The sequence below is a fragment of the Rousettus aegyptiacus genome, unplaced genomic scaffold (genome assembly GCF_014176215.1).
Source record: "Rousettus aegyptiacus isolate mRouAeg1 unplaced genomic scaffold, mRouAeg1.p scaffold_m13_p_16, whole genome shotgun sequence".
NCBI lineage: Eukaryota > Metazoa > Chordata > Mammalia > Chiroptera > Pteropodidae > Rousettus > Rousettus aegyptiacus.
Window position 1 is genome coordinate 29,735,498 of NW_023416291.1, and position 21,307 is coordinate 29,756,804.

General features: G+C 37.7%; 1 protein-coding gene across 1 annotated transcript; it reads right to left on the reverse strand.

The window, feature by feature from the left end:
- Positions 1 to 659: 659 nt before the first annotated feature.
- Positions 660 to 13,305, reverse strand: LOC118612511 (thymosin beta-4, Y-chromosomal-like). The gene is made up of 2 exons (XM_036234402.1): positions 13,198 to 13,305; positions 660 to 823 (listed from the first exon to the last, which is right to left on the reverse strand). Exons 1-2 carry the CDS (start codon positions 13,229 to 13,231, stop codon positions 660 to 662), a joined length of 198 nt encoding a protein of 65 aa, XP_036090295.1. The 5' UTR covers positions 13,232 to 13,305.
- Between the last annotated feature and the right edge of the window lie 8,002 nt (positions 13,306 to 21,307).

Below are 21,307 nucleotides of genomic sequence, written 5' to 3' on the forward strand. Positions count from 1 at the left end.
AAAGCCCGGAATATTTTTGAAATTATTTTTCTGAAGACATGGTCACTTTTATATGTCCTAACTTTTGTTTTTTTCTAAATTTTATAATAAGCAAAAGAAAAAGAGGAGAAAAAGGAGGAGGGAGAAAGGTAGAAGAGGAAGGAGAAGGAGAAGAAAAATTCCATAGTATATATGTACTATATGTACATAAACATTTTCAATGCAAATGTCAGATCATGCAATAAATATATGTCCATAACCTGACTTTTTTGGGGGGAGTAGGGATTAAAACTTTACCTGCATATTTAAAAAATTGTGCATTTCAATAATTAAAATCATTTGAACAAAATAAAATGGCACTCTGATTAAACTGCATTTTCCGGTCCGCAGGACTCCTAGGACCAGCTTGGTTTTCACTCTAGATTCCACTGTGGTGTCGCTCAGCTTTTGCCTCCACCAATACACAGGTTCTTTTGCTTCCCTGCCAGCCAGACAGGCAGGTGGGAGAGGCAGGTGCGGCCTTCATTGTCAGTAGTTCTTTGATGTGAAAAAGGGGGCAACACAGTCATTTAAACTTGATCCAAACCTTTTGCATCTTAAGAAGTTAAACAACTAAAAGAAGTAAAATAAGAAGGCAATGCTTGTAGAATGTACAGTGCATATTGGCAGTGCGTGCCTCATTATGATCCTCCTGCTTGCTTCCCCTGTTCAATCGCTTCTTTTGAAAACAGAGGATTTTTCTCTTGCGTTTCTGTCTTCTTCGATTTCGACTTATCGAATTTCTCAATCTCAGCCACACGGGGTTGGTCAGACAGGGGCAGAAGAAACAGCGAGGAGCGAGGAGCTAGAATGAGAAAGAGACGGCTGTCGCGGAGTGTAACCTCACTTTTTATATGTCGATATATCGCGAAAATCTTTCTCTTTACATAAATATTTTCTTCAGTGTCATTTGTAAGAATTGTTCAATTCATTAATTTACTTTACGATAGTTAAATTAGTCAATCCCCATTTAACATTCAGGTCGTTTATTATTTTTAGCTGCAGTAAGATCTTTGTAGCTAAATCTTTGGTACATTAATTGTCATTTTCTTAGAATATATTCATTTTAAAGGCTTTTAAAACATATTTTCAGTGTTTAGCAAAATATTATAAGAAAACCAATTTCCCCACCCCATAGCCAACTTTGGAGATTATAACTAATAGAAAAAAATCTTTGCAAATTTATAAGCAAAAAAAGATATTTCATGATGGCTTTAATTTACACTTCTTTGTTTACTGGATGTAATTGATTTTTTTAAATGCACCTTTTTCTTTTTTGAAGTGCTTGATCAGGCACTCTGGCTGTTCTCCCACTTTTTCTTAAAGTTTTACAGGAGCTGATTTTAAACTTCCCTATACATATTGCAGGCATTTTTTCCTAGTTTGCCCTTTTGACCCTGTTCATTATGGCTTCTGACATTCAGGCATTTTAACAAATTTTCTTGTCAAAATGAATGTTGTCAAAACAAATAAATAACAGATGTCATATCTGGTGGAACTAGCAGTTATTTGTTTTTTACTTTTCTCATTTTTCTACAAAGAATGCACTTTCTTCATGTATTTTGAAAATGAGATCGATCACAATGAGAACATTACATATAAAAATTAAATACTATAAATAAGTCATAGTAGAAGAAATATTATAGCTTTTGGTGCTTTTCTTATTAAACATAAATGAATATAAGTGAACTGAGCATTCAACTTAAGATATCAAGATAAATGAAATAAGAACCCAATTAAGCAGGAGGAAAGTCTTATGATAATGATTATAAAAGGAAATAATAGTAAAATGTGTTTAAATAAAGCAAGTTCAAAGCTTGATTCTTGAGACATCAAATCAAGAAAGGAAACAGGAAACATAGCAATAGAAAGAGTACAGGATAAAAATAACAGATCGGAGGAATTTTCTAAACTGTGAGATAATGCTACGTTCAACTCCATGTTTAAATATTTGAAAATAACATTGAAAGAGATAATCTTCTCACAAAATACAAATGCCCAAAACTGTATGCAAAGTCATGTTTCACAATCCTGAACAGACATTTGTCAGAGAATAAATTGGAAGAGTTTTATCAAAGAATGACCCCATACAAAAGCATCAAGTCCAAACAGTTTCATAGACAATATTTTTCAAACCATTAAGGAACAGATAATTCTTATGCATTTAAGTTACTTGAGAGTATGGAGAAAATCAAAGATTTTTTAAAAAGTAAAATTACATCCAATCTCATTTATGATTGTAAGTGCAAAAATATTAAATAAAACATTAAGTAGTTAAATCCTGGGTACACTAAAATAAAGTCTTCTCTAGATGAATTCAAAAAAGGCTTAAACTAGGAATTCAAGAATTTTAATATAGAGAATCCAAGAGCAGCATTATCTATAAGCCACTAGCCTGCATATAGTACAGGTTTCTGATTCTTGCAAGTCTTATTCTGTTCTCAGTAATTTATGGTCAAGATATATTCTCACCCCAAGGGATGCATACGCTTTCTGGGCTTCTACTTGGAATTCTTCTCATCCATCCCCTGGTTCACCAGCAAATGAGAAGATCTCTATTTTCCCCACCTACCACACTCACAGTCATGGCCAAGAAAATTCAGATTATGCCAACTCGTTGAAATTCTCTTTTCAGCCTATTTTCCAATGCAGAGGGATCTTCTCCTAAAAAACTAATATCTGGCACAATGTATGACCTCTATGTTCAGCCAAAACATCATTATTTACATTTAGTCAATGGTCTGGTTCATCACAGATCAGAGTTTAACTTTGAGCTACTTCTAATGTTCAGACTCAAGACTGCTATTCCCAGAGGAAAAAAATTAGAAGATCATACAATGATGGAATATAGAGAAAAGCTAACATTGTTAGATGTTCAGACTATAATATTTTCTTGATGAGTGAGATTTTTCAATCTGAAATACACTGTCAAGACAAGAAAGCTTATAGAAGAAAAGCTTAGAATAAAAGAAATTTATTCTCACTGTTAAAAAATTATTGAATTCATTGCATTGGCAATTTTTTGGTAAAAAGTGAAAGTGAAAAAGATTTGATACCAGGATGCTAAGAGTATGGATTTAACTTCAATATGGATTCCAGCATAGGCTCTGCTCTTGGTAAGAGGTATTCACTTGAATTTCTCAGCTTTAGTTTTCATCTCTGTTATAAACAGAAGCATTAACATTACTTCAAAAGATTAAGTTTGCAATAGATCCACCTTCTGGATTAAGTGCTTGTATTGTTGTTGTTCTCACATCACATCATACATATCTTTTATTTAATGCACTGTATTTTAATTATCTGCTTATGTGTATATCTCTAGTGCCTGGCGTGAAGTCCAGCAGGTCATAGTTACTTAGTACATGTCAGTAGACTTAGAATGAAACAGGCGAAAGGCTGCCGTAAACTACAAACTCCATGAGAAAAAGAAGCTGTATCACATTCCTCTTTTCACAGAAATTATAGTAGCATGCATTTCAAATGCAGCAACCTTGTGATACAGATGGCATACCTTCGAAGATACGAAAAAATATTTAAAATCTCTTAATGGAAATTATAACCCACATTTCAGAGCATTTCACATTCTGCTTTTCAGTGCTGAGAGCAAGCTGTACGTGTTAGGTCAGTTTTAAGGTCAGCAATAAAAAGAATTTAGGGTAATATATGAATCTGTATTTCAAAGAGTGATTATTCCCTGAGAACTTTTACCAAACTGAATTCAGAAGAGGGTACAAACCACCATCAGATAGAGCTAACGCCTCCTTTATTTCCAAGGGGTTAAGTCCAACTATTGATAAAGCTGAGAATAATAACCATGGAGATCCTATTTCTAGGTACCAAGAACCAGAAACCACTTTTTTCCTGAGCTTGTCTTTTACTAAGCGTTTAATTTACTTCGTGTTTATTAAGTGATCTCAAGGGACAGAATATGGAACATATTTACAGTGGTTTTCAAAAGTACGGAGCCTGTGGGGGCCAGGAGCCATTTTTCAACGTCTAGAATTCTACTCCCTGTAGATTTGGGGTGGTGCCCAGGACCAATTCCAGGACACACAATTGATAAAATTGCCCGGTCTCAGAGTTCTTTTAAAGAACCCTCCGAATTTCCATAGGAACTAAAGGGCACCGGGAGTAGGATTAAGAGGCTACCTCCAGGCACTGTGCCAGCTCAGCCCGGCCAGAACATAGGCGGTTAATGGGCTTCAGTCCCAGCAAGCATTTTTGTTCTAGCTGGTATTTTGGTTTTCTGGGGGCCCTTCGAGTGACTTCCTCGTCGGCCTGGGTTCTCTGGGGAGGTTAATGACACAAGTCACAACTTTAAGCCGCTGCCACCCGAGCATTGGTTCCTTCCCATGTCGTACTAGTGACTTGATGACAGGTATTTGGCAGGGTCTGGGCCCAATGGAGCCGAGCGGACTCCATATGGGTTTTTTGGCTGTTGCTATTTCAGGGCTTTCCACAGAACTATCCCCACCATTGACGATACAGAGCAAAGGGGAAAGACGGAAAAAGCCAAGACATCTAGCATTTTGGAAGCAAGAGATTCTCGGACACTCACTGCTGTTTCTGGATCATTATGGAATCAGAGGATTGGGACTAGGAAAGGACCTTAGAGGTCTCATGCCCACTCCACCTTAGGGGTCAGAGATGCCGACTGGGATGTTCTAGCTCACACAGCCAGTGAGCTGCAGTGCCGAGCTGGCACCTTGGACTCTTGGCCCCAGTGAAGGTTCCTTTCTACTCTCTCTGCTCGATATAAAATGCTTAAATGCTATGTTCTATCCATCAAAGTTAGACAGCATTCTAGAAAGGCATGTTTTGAAACTCTAGATAACAAATATGAAAAGCTGGTACTGTTCATAGTCTTAGTTTTCCTCATGTTAAAACAAGACTCATTGCAATTGGAAAGAAAAAAGAAAAAAAATACGCAATACCACTCTCAAGGTGGCCCTTGTACAGTAACTCTAAACCTTCCAAATTCTCATGGGTGCCAACCCACAGAGTGCCTGGGAAAAAACTGACTGCCAGGAAAACGTATCCTTACTGAATTTCTCATACTGACCATTTCTCTCAGCTGAGCACTGCATGGCCCTTCTTAGAACGACTAATGCTGTCCTGCTTCGCTTCCAGCTGGACCTCGTTCCCCCCCTTTTAAATACAGAAGCGTAGTTAGCAAAGTGTGTGTGTTACACTCCTGCCGTTAGGAGAGGGTGACTTCTGATTCTATTGCCCAATTTTTTATTTAAAAATGCATGTTTTCTTTTCTCAGCAACTTTTAAGAATATGGTAGGTTTGGGGTTTTGATAATAGGGCCAAAGGCTGGAGGAATGCTATAAATTTTCACTTTTTCCTATTCTTAAAGATACTGAAAAAAAGCCAAAAGAAATAGTTTGCCAGATTTAGCAAATAAAAACAGGATATCTAGTTAAATTTAATTTCAGATAACAAAGAATAATTTTCAGTATAAGTATGTCCCATGTAATATTTGCATATACTCAGACTAAAAATGTATTCGTTATCTGAAATTAAAATGTAATTAAGTGTCCTGTATTTTATCTGGCAGTCCTATGGAAAAGGAGGAAGGGGTCATTTTCAAAATATCATACATAATAAATAACTTATATACTGTTTAGTAAATTTATATATACCCTATGTAGTAAATAATATATATAGTAAACATATAGTAATATACTTATATTATTATAGCTTATGTAGTATGTATAGTGAATAAAAGTATACACTATACACTATATACACTATATATTATGTATAGTTATTAAAATTATATAATATATAATATGTATATTATATTAAATTAATTATTATATTATGATATTATATATACACTTTTCAGTAAAAGCAATGTGAACAGAGCTAACATCTAGCTCTCAAATTCATCAGGCCAGCTCTCTTAAATAGAGCTCATTTTTGGAAAGAATATCTGGTAAATTTCAAATACAGAAGAAAACAGAAGTCTCATGTAAAAGTGTATAAGAATAATTGCTGGTTCTTATGCTCTGTCTTTTTTTTTTTTTTTTTTTTAAGAAAACCAGATCTTTATTATTACTCACAAGGGCAGCTCTTCCCAGTCCTTAAGTGATTTAATGGAATCGGGACTTTGGCATCTTGTTTTCATAAAGATTCAGAAATGCCAAAGAAGTCTCAATATTGCTAGAGGCTACAGGATTGAAAAATTAAACCTACTCAAGAAACAAACAATAGCAGTGATTTTAGGTCAGAAACAGAAAATAAGTGCTAAAAATTAAAGAAAAGAGAGATCAATTCTTAATAATATCCTCAGAGGGAAAAAAAAGATAACTGTGAGATCTTACATACTCTGAATAAAAAAAATTGAAGAGTCCAAGAGACCAGTTTATAGTTCAATTCTCTGTAATTCTTAGACTTAGGGGGAAGGAATTAAAGCTTTTCTAAAAACAGCCATAGTCAACAGAAAAAAATTGCAGAATTCTCATTTATTGGGGTGTCTCAAGTGACCCCAGGCACCACCAATCTTTGAGTACAAATGAGGACACAACAACATTAAGGTCCAAATGACACTGACTCTGAGCCTTCACCCATGAGAGCAGGACCTCATCTCCCGGCCTCTCCCAGGGGATGCTTCACTAGTGCTTACAGATTCTTCCACCGGCTTCGCTCTATGCGCAAACTTCAGCCTGTTCTGTGCCTGCTCTGGTCCACATCTGCTACTTACAGTTACGCCTTTGAGAACCTTTTTGCTATGCTTTTGGGATCAAACATTTGGGAAAGTCTGATAATGACATCCAAGGGTGCTGCCCAATCTTGGCCTCAATTATTAGCCTAGCACTTTATTCTGTCCTTTGCACCTGTGATGACCTGATGTATAATTAATGATAGAGACTTTTATGTCATTCCTGTCTTGATTAAGCTTCCTTTCCAACCCCTTGCACAATGCTTGGCACAAATTAGGTGTTCAATAGGTACGATAAAACGATCAAAGGGTTTTCCTAGAGACAAGTCCCTACATTTGCTGCTAAAACTTCTTTCATAACAATAACAATAGTAAAATGGTTCTTTATGTGCTGGTGCCACTCTTAGTGCTTTACGTAGATTAACTCTTCTACTTCCCATCAAATCTACGAAAAAATTACTTTCGTTTTCTCCACTTTACAAATGAGACAACTGAGAAACAGAGAGGTTAAGAAACCTGCTCCAGGTCATCTAGGTAGTGAACAGCAGAGCTGAGGTTCTGAACACAATCTGCTTGCAGAGTCAGAGCTCTTAATTTCCCACTGCATCACTTCTTTCAAAAAAGTCCAAGAGATCAGGTGGAAGAGTCCTTCCCCCTCTTTTCTCCATCGCCTCTCTGCTCCAAGTCCCTTCACTAGATATCATGCCATATGAAAACAACCTAAATAATAATAATAATAATAATAACGACAACAATAATAATAATAGAAATAACAACTCCTTATTGTCCTCCCTCCCTTCCTTCCTAAGTTTTGTGGAGCATCCACTCCCAGTGTGTCAGGCCCATGCCAGGTATCAGAACCACAAAGCTAAGAACTAGTTTCTGCCACAGAATCACAGTCTAGTGGGAAGAGCAGAGAGGCCAACAGCATTAACGATGTAATCTAAATAAACAAGGCTCAAGAGAAGCATCTGGTAAACCTCAGTGCACATAATGCTGGCAGAAAAAAAAAAAAGAAGAAGAAGAAGCCAGAGGGAAACTGACTGAGTTTATGAACAAATTAGAAGAAAGATATCTGGACCCAAGTCAAGATGGACTCCTGGCTCCTGAGGCCGCAGCTGAGGAGTGCGGTCTGCACAGCTCACAGGGAGGGGATAAGGAGCTGCCAGATGTTCCTGAGGAATAAGTAAAAAGAAAGGCACAAACCTGCTAGGTTTCAAGTAAATCCCATTAGGCTCTACAGAAAGGACTAGAATAGAGAAGAATGGATCATATCACAGAAGGAGAAGAAATTTAGCATCACACTAAGCAGTGTAATTTATCATTCTTCTAGAGAAATTTTTTAAAGGCAAAATTAAAGATTGTATCTTGGTTGCTATTTCACTATTGGCATTTGTTTTGTGCATGGGTTTCTTAAGAAAGACCATGTGACACATAGTGCAAGGGAGAAAACTGGAAACGCATTATCCCCACCAAAGGTCAAACCAAGGCTTGGGAAACACAGGTGAGAGGGACGTGGAAGGCCCCACTTCTCATAGCTGCTCTTCGTGAAGGGGAGGAAGTACAATGTCATAGCGCCTGTTAGGGCTGGTTTTATGGTTCACTCGCTGTGTGACCTTGGGTCAGTTATATAACCTTTGGAATCTTAACTTTTTTCATTTGTGAAATGGAACTGATAATCTTATCTTCTTCATAGGTTCTTCCATAATGATTAAATGAGATCTTGCGTTGGAGGGGAAAGAGATGGTTCTTGACTATTTATTTCTATTGCGGTTGTCTTCATCTCTCTACTTAAATAAGTATAATAATTCACTCTAACTGGAAAAAAATAATCTGAGACCCTCTAGATATAAATGCATTCTCAAATGCTCTTTTACATCAAAATACCGACTCATATATCTGTCTCTGGCAAGATTTGTTAGAGTTGCTTTCCATAATGTTGCTTTAAAAGCTTTGGTGACATGGTCCAAAGATCTCCAATCTCTTCTTAATAAGGTTAGGCACTATATTTAAGCCTTCACTAAATCCATTGATATTTTCTGCTTGTTGGGGTAAGACGTTCTAAATGTTTCTGCCTTTAAGTACATAAGAAATGTGGATTTTCAGCTCTAGGACCCTTAACCCAGGAACTTGAAGCTCTGTTTCTTGGTTTTTGGATGAACTACAATCACAAGTCCTCCAGGGATGACCAAGGCAGACTATTCTTGCCGCTGGATGCTTATGTGAGGGCTTGTGCCCCTGGGGTATTCCAAGTGGCAGCTTGGGTCCCTCATCCCTAGTAGGTGTGCTAATGACCTTGTTCTCACTCTCCTTTCCCACAAGACACCTCTAGAAAGAATGGCAATGGCCACCCCTTCGTGGTCTTGAATTCTAGTCAGAAAGGCTGTGCCAGGATGGTAAGTGCCACATCTAATTCCGACTGTGTCAATCTCCCTGAAGTCTTTTGAACCAAAACCATACTGACAGGAAGGAGAAATATCCAGGGAGAAACCAGATTTGAGCAAAGAAACCAGAAAATAGAGGGTCAGCGTTTTGGAGAATTCAATATCACGGCTTCCTGCACAGGAAGTAGCAGATTTCTTAGGGAGCAAATGCTATTTAACATTCTCTTTAAATTTGATGCTTTAACTGAACACGACACAAGGCGTTTGGCATGGACTGCACTTCCTGTCACAATTTATTTTGGAGTTAGAAAATGTTTCTAACTCAAAAACTAACTGAACGCTATTTCTCCACTATTGTAAATCAAATCATCCCACCAACCTTAGTAGGACTTGGGCCCTATCCAAGGGTTGCATGCAAAACAGAGAGAGACGAACCAATGGGTTTTGAAAAGGGAAGATGACTGCTGAAAACAGAAACCGGTGAGGGCACAGATTTCTCCTAAAAATTTGGAATAAGTTCCCAGAGGCTAGAGATAGCCTTCAAGTTATCTGACAGACTCTCTCTACCCATTTCAACCTCTGCTGAGGGTTTGGTCACAATGTCGGCATGCCAGCACGGTTAAATGCAGCAATCTGATTATTTCTGTGAGTGTCAGAGCTCTTCTTGAAATTTGAAGCCCTGTAAAGGCAGAAAGCACACCTTATGCTTTTTTTTTTTTTTTTTTTTTTGGCATGGCTTTAAGATCCTAGCATGATGGTCAGCTGTGAGTTTCTTTGAGTCACAGTATCTAGGAGAAATTTTGGAACAGAGCAAATTGTCAGTAAATGTGTGTTGATGGATGGGCATGCCACATCTGCTATTGTTAAATTTGATTTCTATGTGTTTCTTATTTATCCATCAGTTTTTATTACTATTTAGGCATATTTTTGAAGATCATTAAATTTTCTTCTACTTCATTATTTCATAGCCAAAATTTTCATGAAGCCACCAGTACCACCGACCTCTTCCTGTGCTTTTATAACAGCCGTATTTATACCATTGATGACACAGTACTGTGTTAACCTTTGCTTATCTTTACCACCCTTTAGACAGGAGGGAGGACTTTGTCTTGTTTATCATCGTTGCCCAGTGCCCTAGGGTAATAATCAGCACTTCAGAAGTGTTCAATAAATAGTTATTATATAAACAAAGTCCTGTACTTAGTGTTAAGGCTTTTTCTGAAGTATTTAAACTGACACCTATCAATTCTAAGACTCCTGAAAAAAAGGAGTTTTTCATCATGAAGTAAAACTAGATTGTGCAATTTGTATGAGACAAACAATATTTTAATGTTTACCTTCACTTTCTATTATGTACTGTTCTCCTTCATGCTAGTTTTGCTGTCAGAGGTCCAGGAAGAGAGTGGAACACTTTAATTATGTCTCCTTTGCAAAAATTTAAAATATAAACTGGAATTTTTAAGCATTCTCTTTTTATTGGGTGTTGCTTGCTGCTGCTGCTGCTGTTGTTTTTGAACATCTGGCATTTCTTCTTTAAAAAGTCAAGTTTAGAGTTTACAGTGCTTGTTTGGGTTTATAGTACAAAAATGCATAAATTCTTTCTCTAACACTTTGCAAATGTTTGTCAAGTTCCTATTATTGCAAGATACCATTCCAGGAGCTGGTGAGAGAGACAGAAAGATAGGAAAAATTATTACTCTTATTGAACTTAAATTCTAATGAAGGAGCTACAAGCAATAAACAAGATGTCAGGAAATACTCAATGCTCTAAAGAAAAAAAAAGGCATGTGATAGAAAGTCTGCATTGGACTGCTTTGGATGGTCCTGGAAGGGCAGTCTAAGGTGATATTTAATCTGAGGTCTAAATGAGCCACAGGAGTCAATTCCTGGACCTGAGAGAACAGAGTTCCAGGCAAAGGGGCTGACAGGAGAGCCCAAGGTGGCAACAGTATGATTTGTTCAAGGAACAGAAAACCATCTTCCTTCTCTACAGGGAATCTGTTGACCTGCAGGCCCCCACTAGGTAACTGCCATGGAATGAATGTTTACGTCCAATCCCCTGCCTGACACACATGTTGAAATTCCAATTTCCAATGTGTTGGTATTAGGAGATGGGCCCTTTAAGAGATGCTTAGGTCATAAGGGTATAGCCCTCATCAAAGGGATTAGTGGTCTTACAAAAGAGACCCAAGAGAGGTCCCTTGCCCCTTCCATCATGTAAGGACATGGCCAGAAGTTGGCCATCTATGAACCAGAAAGCAAATCTCCACTAGACAATGAATCTGTCAGTGCCTTGATCTTGGCTCCCTTAGCCAACAAACTATGAGAAATACATTTCTGTTGTTTATAAGATATAGTAGCCCAAACGGACTAAGACAGTAACTCTTACAGAGCTGACTCCCAGGTTTACGTTGCTAGGTCTAGCTCTCTCCATGTTTGCAGAAAATCTTGGTTCCACCAAAGACCCTGTGACCAGAAAGAAAATATAAATCCACTTAGCTAAGCTATCGAGCATTTATATTTGATAGGCATTGAGCTTAAACCAAACTTATTATTCTCCCAAGATCATCGATAATCTTTAAAATCTCTGTTCCTGGTACCCTAATACTGGAATTACCACTTTCCTTATTTCTTGTGTGTATTCTGGATATACACACACGTGTGTGCATTTAGAAGGGCATGATTTTATCTGGGGATCCTGACTATATTTCTATTAGATTATTTGTTTATGGTTCATGATTTACATAGTAGAGAGGCAAAGAGATCTTGGCACTCCCTGCTTGGCCTTCCTCTTGTACACACGCACACATGCATGCTCCATGTATTTATAGTAAGTTAAGCCCTTTACATCCAATCAGGCCAATTGGGAATTTTCTCACAAGTGGATTTCCCTAGGAGGCAATGACTGGTCTGTGTCCCCAAGGTGGGCAGAAGAGGCTTGTTTATCCTGTGCCCTCCATCAGGGAAATCTCAGAGTTCAGTGTTAATAAACAGGTCAAATTTTTTGCTTCCCATCTCTAAGCCTCCCTGGCAAAAGCCTATGGAGGGCTTTCACCCTAAAATTGCACTTTAACTAGTTCATGGACACTTAAAAAATGCAAAGAATTATTGGTGGTACTTTCCCAGGTTTCCTCATTCAACCATTGCAGCAATCCTGTGAGGCAGCTATTACTCTTGCCTAATAAAAGAGGAAAGTGTGGCCCAGGGAGGGTCTGCAAAAATGCCTCTGGTCAATCAACTGATTCCTTCCCGTCTGTGCTGCAATCTGAATTGAGATCTCATGTCCACATCCGCAATTTTTTTTTCACTTTAGCATGGTCCTGGAGCTTCAGGAGAGTCTTGTCTGAGCTTGTGTGCTCACCCAAAAGTATAGTGCAGTTTGATTCTTGAGTTTGTCGGTGGGATTTTGCTTGTTCTGAAATTACTGCATTCCTAAGAAAGCCTTTAGCTCGTTGAAAACACACACAGTAGATGGGAGAAAGAGTGAGAGATAGTGGGAGTAGAGGCTACGGTGGTGGGGGGACAGGGAAGGAGAAGGAAGAAGATAAGGAAAGCTCACATGTCTTGAGCTCCTGCTACACCCTAGATATTATGCTGGGCTCTTACATGTAAAGAATTTCCTTAAAATTCTCCAGCCTTGAGTCTTTACTTCCTGGCGTTACATTGATTATGCAGCAATCTGAGGCCTGCTGGTCCAAGGAAAGTCCCAGGTATTAACTTGAAACAAAGGGGCACGCAATGAGTTTTTTAAAACCACAGGTTAGCACTCTCGGGAAAGGAGGCTTGCTGCTCTTGGACGCCTCCCTGTGGCCACTGGCAAAAACACTCTAGGAACCATGAAAATGGGTTCTTGAGTGGCTCAACGGAGCCTGAAACCATTGGTTTTATTCTTATCTGTTTTTTATTCTGCTTCCTGTCATGTTAAGACTGCAAATGGACAACAGAAATGTGCTTCTTAAATATTAGTGACTGTCCTCTGAGGCTTTCCAACAGAAACCTATGGTGAGAGCCTTCGGAATCATAAGAGTATGAGTAACAATATTGCCATGCCACTCAGCTGCCTTTGGAGAAGCTAATCTGTCTGCATCTCAGTTTCATCTGTAAATTGGGACCAACAATACCTACCTCCCAGAGGTGTTGTGGAGATGACGTGATGCATGTGAAAGGGTCCAGCTCACCGCAGTGATGAATAAACATTAGCTCCTTCCCTTTTTCTCTCTTTTACTCCATAGGCAGAATTATTTCCACAGACAAGTCTGACATTAAACACTCTCAGATCAGAATAAACGTTGCTCCGCTTCCAACCCCCCTCCCAAGTCTAAAGGAACAGCACATTTCCAGAGGGAGAGGGAGGTAGTGATCTGTGAGAGCAGGTCAGCTTTAGGGGCCTTTCAGAGAGATCATCCGAAATGGGAAAGAGCTGCGAAGCGTTGACGGCACGCCCTTCGCACGGCGGCCTGCCTCGGTCAGGGCTGCCTGCAGACCCGGTCTTCTGCAGCTGCTTCCGAGGGAGCAGTCCGCCTGAGGGGCGCAGCCGCATTAGAGGACTTTTCGTGGCACTCACCGACGCAGGAAAGGCAGCTCTTCTTCCAAAGGGCCAAAGACAAATGACAAGGACATTATTCTCTTTTGTATCTATTTCGTTGGCTTCTGCAGTCAGCAAAGCTCTACCCGTGGCTAACCTTTGACAACAGATGTCTTTTCTGCCTATAGTCATGGGAATAGTTCCAAAGCAGCGGCCGACTGTATGCAGGAGCCGAAAGCACGCAACTACTGCAAAGCTGTGAAGGAGCTAGGAAAAAACACCAGGCTCCTGGGAAGCCACCCAGACGGAGAGAACCAGGACCTAATTTGTCCTACTGTCTTCAGAGAGAGAAGGTTGAGCCCTCAGGCAGTGAGAGCCCTTCCTGTGTCCCTGACTCCTCTGACTTTACCTTGTCATCAGATGGAAAGAGCATAGCCTTTGGGTACAGAGAAGACTGGGTGTGAATTTTGCCTTGTTATTTATGGGCTGCGACACTCTAGGTAAACCATTGATCTTTGCTAGCCTCAGCTTCCTCATCTGTGAAACAGCACACAGGATCTTGTGAGAAGAAAATATGATAACGAATGTAAAAACCTCACAGAGTTAATAGAACAAAAGGTGCTCAATTTGTTATATTTTTAATTAATGGGGAAAATAATACTAAACAATAGCTTCCTAGAAAATGCATATGCTTGTGGTATATTGATGTAAAATATGTTGAAACAATTAATAAAAAAAACACATTTAAAAATATAGTGAAGGATGAATCCTAAAGTATTGATTATTTCTGGGCCATAAAATTTAAGGCAATTTTTATTGTTTTATTTAGTTACCTATATTTTCCCATTTTTCAACAATAAACATATATTGCTTATAGATTTAAAAAAGTAAAGAGAACTGATATTGTAGAAGAACATTAATAGTCCAGAAAAATGTTCAAGATATAGCGTTATAAACAAAAGTTTGGATACATACAACACCACATTATTGTATGCATAAATAACACATAGAAACTACAGCACGAGGGGATGGTTGTAGAATAAACCCTTTACAGTAGTATGGGGAAATTACAGGTACTTTTAATTTTCTTCTTTTTTATGTCACATTTTCTATGTTTTTATGTTAGTTCTCAAAGTCCTAAAAAGAGAAAGCATACAATTAAATTGTTTTCAAAGCGTGCAAAAGTGAACAGACATTGCTCATAATAAACAAACATCATGCACATATATAAGTTAATATAAATAGATATATGAGTTGCCAAACCTGTAGCAACGATGGTGAATAAACAGCATATTCAATATCCTGTAATGTCTCTAAACCGCCTTGTGTCTGGCCTCAGCGACTTTGCTCAGTGACTTTGCTCAGTGGCTTTGCTGCCCAGAATTCTTCCCCCTCTGCCTTCTGCCCTGACTCTCTCTTATCCTGTGTCCAGCAGGGGAGCATCTACTAATCACGTAAATTTTAACCCAATTTTTCCTCATGTATGAAGCCTTTCCACACACTTCCCAGCAGACCTCTGTTCATTCCCTCAGTACCAATGAGCATAAGTCTATGAGAAAAGTTCCAGTATCTTATTGCCCTGATTTGTTCACATATCGTTCTTCCCCTCCTAACACCTACTGACACATAATATGTGCTCAATAAATGTTGATTAACTAAATAAATCACCAAATCTGAATCCTGTTTCATATCTACTTTAGGGTAATTGATCTTGGTGCCTGGCATCCTTGAAATCTGGTTATTGGGAAATTTTAGGCCAAGATTACAGTTGTAAATCTGTATCATTAGGCCTTATAGAGTTAACCAAAGCAGAAACAACAAACTCAATTCCTAATATTGGAGATAAAATAACAGTGATTTGTAAATTAAAAAGCAAGATAAGAGCAACTAAAGGCCATGATATTATCAAGACAATATGTTCATTTGCAAGGTATTCTGGTCCTAAATTAAAAGATTTCCAGGTATACCTGTGCACATGTTCGCAAGAGGGGCATCTTGGTGTTGCGAAGTGTAGCTTGCTGGACTTCTTGGTATGGGTATTCCCAACTATGGCTAGACATTAGGATCACAGGCAACATTTTTCAAATTATGACCCCAAACCAATCAAGACAGAATCTCCGGCAATTCAGAGTGGGAGCTGAGAGTTATTTGCCTTTAAAAATGAAGGAAAGGAGTTGTACTCTAAATAATTTTGAGTCATTTAAGGCAGGGGTCCCCAACCACCAGGCCACAGACTGGTACCAGTCTATGGCCTGTTAGGAAGTCAGCAGTGGGCAAGCAAGTGAAGCTTTATCTGTATTTGCAGCTGCTCCCCAGCACTAGCATCACCGCCTCAGCAACACCTCATCATCAGGCATTAGATTCTCACAGGAGCATTGGTTTCTTGTGCCAAAAAGGTTGGGGATCGCTGGTTTAAGGGAACTCTCTACCAATGTGCTATCAATAAGGTGACCCTAAAATGTTATCCAAACTAAGATTCTCCTGAACAAACTAGGATATACATTCACCATAGCCGCGAACCCTATTTTGAGGTTAATGCTTCAAACAGATATTATCAAAAATTAAGAACAATTAATTGTTGTCTCTGTTTGATGATACAAAGACAATGAACAATTCTATGCTCCCTGCCAGAATCCTTGGAAATTCTGTACAAAATGAATTTCCCATCCTGGTTGTTTGAAAAAATAAGGACAGGAGTCGAAAAATGGGTAGAAAACTGACAGCTATAAGAATTATTACTTGGATGTTTGAGATAAAATATGCCCATATATTTTACTCTTCTCTCCAAGGGAGTGGTTACCCAAACACCTGGTATGAGAGACAAAGAGTGAGGAAAAGCAGGGTGTTAAGAGTTCACTCTAATTTCAATTTTTATTTCATATTTGTGATACACCTTTCCTTTTAAAACTGCTCAATATTACCGCACTCTTCCTAGCATCCTAATTCTCCTGGGTATTTTCCACTAAAAAACTTGAGCCAGAATAAAAACTCTTCACATTTGTGATGACAAAGAATGGAAAATATTAAGGACAGGAGAACCAAAGAAGAAAGACAGCTGGGGATTTCGAAGAGAGCCCTGAGTCAACTAATCTGGGTTAAATCCTGTAACTCAAACTGTCCGAGGCACAGCATTTCAATCTAACACTCTGCTGTGAGAGATTTTGCAAAAATCAAAGAAGATAGAAGATTGGAAAGATCCTTGAAGATCTAATTTATGGTTAACTGGCTAACTTGGGCAGGCACTATGCATATTACCTGAGATGGAATTATTGGACATCAATGACCTCACGCTCAGACAGTGATCCACCAATGCAGATGAAAGCTGGGTACCAAAGTAGTGTCAAAAACAGTATTTCTAAGGTTGATGTACTCAGCGTTTTTTTCTCTAGATTGAGATTTATTTTTAGCATCTTATTCTGGCTTTCTATTAACTATGATTTTTGTAAGCTATATCTTTTCTCTTTTTCTTCCTTCTAGTTCATTGACCTACTCCCTCCACCCCCAAATTTGGAAGTTAGACATTTTATTTCTTCTCTTTTGCTGGTTATTTAATTTTTTTACATGTGTACTTAATTTTACTCAATATCTTTACTTTCCTTAAGAGCATGAGAATTTGAGGACACTTCAGTTTTAATTCTCCACCCCAGCCCTATACCGTATCATTCTACAAAAATTGTTGTAAAATATATTTTTAATATTTTATTCATTGTCATCACTATCTTAATTATCACTGTTATTATTGTCCTATTTCTATTAAGTAGCGCAAAATCACTATTCATGTAAAATGTTTTCTATTTATATTATAGTCAAAGACACAGGAGAGGAAAATAAGTATAAATAATGAAAAGTAAGGAGATAAATGTGCCTGTAGTGATATGATTATATTATATTATGTTTTATTATATTATTATTATACATGAGAAAATAATATCATAATAATTAGGTATTTGAAAAATTTAAGATAGTAACCCAAAAAATGGTTTAAAAAATGAGAAAGTTTATTAAGTTTCCTGGGACCAAAAATACAGTTAATAATCAACATCTTTGTTATTCATTTACTAAATAAAAATAGTTAGAAGTTATAATGGCAAAAAAGTTACCATTTATAACAGTTACCAAATAGATGGCATAATAACAAATAAATAAGGAATGTACAAAAAAAATATGTGAAGAAAACTTTTAAATAGTATGGAAGGTCTAATGTAAATAAAATGAAAGACATACCCCATTCTTAAATAGAAAGAATTAGCATCATAAATAAAGTATCCTTAAATAAACTTATAAATTCAAGATGACCCCCGAACCCCAAAAATAGCACCAATAGTAATATACACATACTAGATTACCTAATACTGAATTCATGTGGAGAAAAAACAAGCAAGAATACCCAGGAAATTTGTGCAAAACAAGAGGAATGGAAAAAGACTAACTCTACTAGATATTTAAATATATTATAAAGCGACCATGATTAAAGTAGTGTAGCACTGATGAATGAATTAGACAAGGCGTTAGCAAGCTTTTTCTGTAAATATACACATGGTAAATATTTTCAGCCTCGTGGGCCAAAAAGTCTCTGCAATAGCCAATTTTGATATTGTAGCACAAAAGCAGCCATAAACAATATATAAACAAATGGTCATAGCTCTATTCCAATAAAATTTTATTTACAAAAACAGCTGTCTGTATTTGGCAAACTGGCTATAGGAGCATGGATTTTTTTAAATTTTCAAAAATAGAAGCAAATATATGAATAATTAGTATACAATAAAAAGATACTGCTTATCGATAGAGGAAAGTTATATTGCGCAATAAAAATTTCAGACAAATGGTTATATGGTCACTTATCTGAGAAGAAAAGTAAAGTTGAACCCTTATCTCATTCTGTAAATAATTCCAAATGGATCAGAAGTTGAAAATAAAGGTTAGATTCGTTAAAGTACTGAACAAAACGGGAATATCTTCATGAACTAAGAATGGAAAAAAAATCTTTCTAAGCATGAACTAAAACCCAGAGGCCGCAAATGAGAAGACTGAAGGATTAGACTTCCCAAATATAAAAATTTCTGCAGAGCGCCATCTGCCATCAGTAAAAACATGGGAGAAGAAAAGAAAAAAACACTGTCAACTCATATAACAGGTTCTACAGCTAGTGATTTAAGTAATAATTTCTGTCATTCTTGTAATCTGGTTTCCCATGCTATTGTTAGGTACCAATAAATACCACTATTTTTGTTTAATAAAACTATTATCTTGACTTTTAAAAATTTAAGACCACTTGTAAGATCAAAGAGTCAATTTCTCAATTTATATATGAACACAAAACAATCGGCATTCTGAAAGTGTGGCCATGTGGAAGCCCATGCAAATCTCAATAAGCAAATTTAACTTTTTTGCATCATTATCCATAAAATGATTGACATGATTCCCTAGTGGAATTTATGTTTATGGGATGACAGATTGAGAAGCCTTCTTCCCACAATTGTGACTATGCAATTTTGGATGTAAATGCTTCCTGAATAAAACTCTAGTCTATAAAGATATTAAACACTTTGTTAAAGTTATAAACTGAACAAAGGTACACTGATTGAAGATGCATTCTTCTATACCACCATACTCCTCAAGAGAATGGAGATAATGACAATAAATGAAGAAAGCCTTTTATTGAAAGAGTAATTTTTATTCTAGCTCAAAACTTTTCTAAACCAGTGAAATATAAATACAATGATATGGGCATTAATACAGCTAACTTTATATCAGAAATCCCAACTATAATAATGAAATTTAAATGAACAAAGATTAAACAAAGAAAGCTTCTTTTAAAACAAAATAATAGCTCATTTTCAATATACTGATTACATTTTCTGCTAATGAACACATAGTTGGTTAAAATTTTATCAACAAATAGATAGGATAATTTGGAAATAGATTCTAAGTAAAATAATTGAAATTGCATTATACTTATTTTCTCATTATTCTTCAGACTACTATAGAACCAGGAAGAGGCATAAGAAGAAATTTTGGTCAAGGCTCACTTCATGAGACTGCTGTGGATTGCATTGTGTCACCTCACTCCTCAAAAGGCATGTTGAAGTGCTAACCCTGGGGACCTGCGAATGTGGCTATATTTGGAAATGGGATTTTTTGCAGATATAACCAAATTAAGATGAGACCATACTCAATTGGGGCAGGCCCTAATCCAGTCTAACTGGTGTCCTTATAAGAAGAGGAAACAGAAACATAGATGTGTAGTGAGAACACTACACCAAGGTAGAGGTGGGGTAATGCATCAACAAACCCAAGGACACAAAAGATTGAAGACAACCACGAGAAAGAGTCTAGGAAGAGGCCCGGAAGGATTCTTCCTTAAAACCTTCAGAGGGAGCGTGGTGGATACCATTTTTGGACTTTCAGCTACCAGAATTATGAGAGAATAGATTGCTGTTCGAAGCCACCCAGCCTGTGGTACCATGTTGTGGCAGCCCTAGGAGCGTAATATAGGGACTTAACTTCACTGCACTTTCATATTACAGCCATAGTCCTATGCAGCCAAGGGAGAAGCCAGACCCGAGGCCTGTGGTGTGGTCGGAGCCAGCATCCCTGTGAGTCTGGTCAGGATGGGCTCGTTCCTGAAGTGATAGAGGCCATGCAGACGCTCATCCTCACTCTGGGGAACCTAAGGCCACTGGCAGAGCTGATAGATGAACTGGAAAAATTTGAGTTTGAAATTACAAGGGCAACAGTGGCAGCTGAGTTCTCCACAATCTCCAAAGTGGTCAAAGACTCAGAAGATAAAAGAGATTGAGGGACCAGAGTCAGCTAGCCTACTGCATGTGACAGATCAACTCATATAACAGCTCTTGGGGTCAGTCTCCTCTCAGTTGATCCTAGATTTACATCTCTTCTTATCCATCTCATCCCTGCATCTTTTTTCTTCTCACTCTGTTGCCTTTTTTTCCCCTGTTACGTACAGAAATTTATTTTACTTAAACTTTCATATGGTCCTTGCTAAGTACCAGGCACTGAACTAAACTCCTTTAATTTTTAGAGCACTTTTAAGTTCACAGCAAAATTAATCAGAAAGTACAAAAGTTCCCATACACTCCTTGTCCTCGCAACTCAGGCATAGCCTCCCTTACTATCAATATTCACAACAGAGTGGTACATTTGTTAAAACTGATGAACCTGCATTGCCACATCATTGTCAACCAAGTCCATGGTTTACATGAGGGTTCGCTCTTGACGCTGTACAATCTATGAGTTTTGACAAACGTATAATGACATGTATCCACCATCACAGTATCATACAGAGTAGTTTCACTGCCCTAAAGTGCTCCAGATTCATCCTTCCCCCAAACTCCTGCAATCATTGATCTTTTTACTTTCTCCATAGCATTGCCTTTTTGGGAATGTCATATAGTTGGAATCGTAGAGTATGAATTGGCTTCTTTCACTTAGTTATATACAATGAAGTTTTCTCCATGTCTTTTCATCGCTTGATAGCTCATTTCTTTTAGTCCTGGGCAATATTTCATTGTCTGGATGTACCACAGTTTATTTATCCTGTTGCCTTTGTGAAGGTATCCTATATTCTTACATCACAGTCAGTGTATTTCTCACGACACATTAGCTCTGCCCAATAGGCATACTACTTTACACAGGTCGTGTAATGATTAGAAGCCTAGTTGTTAATCTGAATTCTCAGCTCAGACC

Coding starts and splice junctions, on each gene's coding strand:
- LOC118612511 (XM_036234402.1), bottom strand. CDS start 13,231: ATGCATCACGTCATCTCCACAACACCTCTGGGAG. Junction 824..13,197: donor CTCCACAACACCTCTGGGAG/GTAGGTATTGTT, acceptor TTCTCATTCTAG/CTCCTCGCTCCTCGCTGTTT.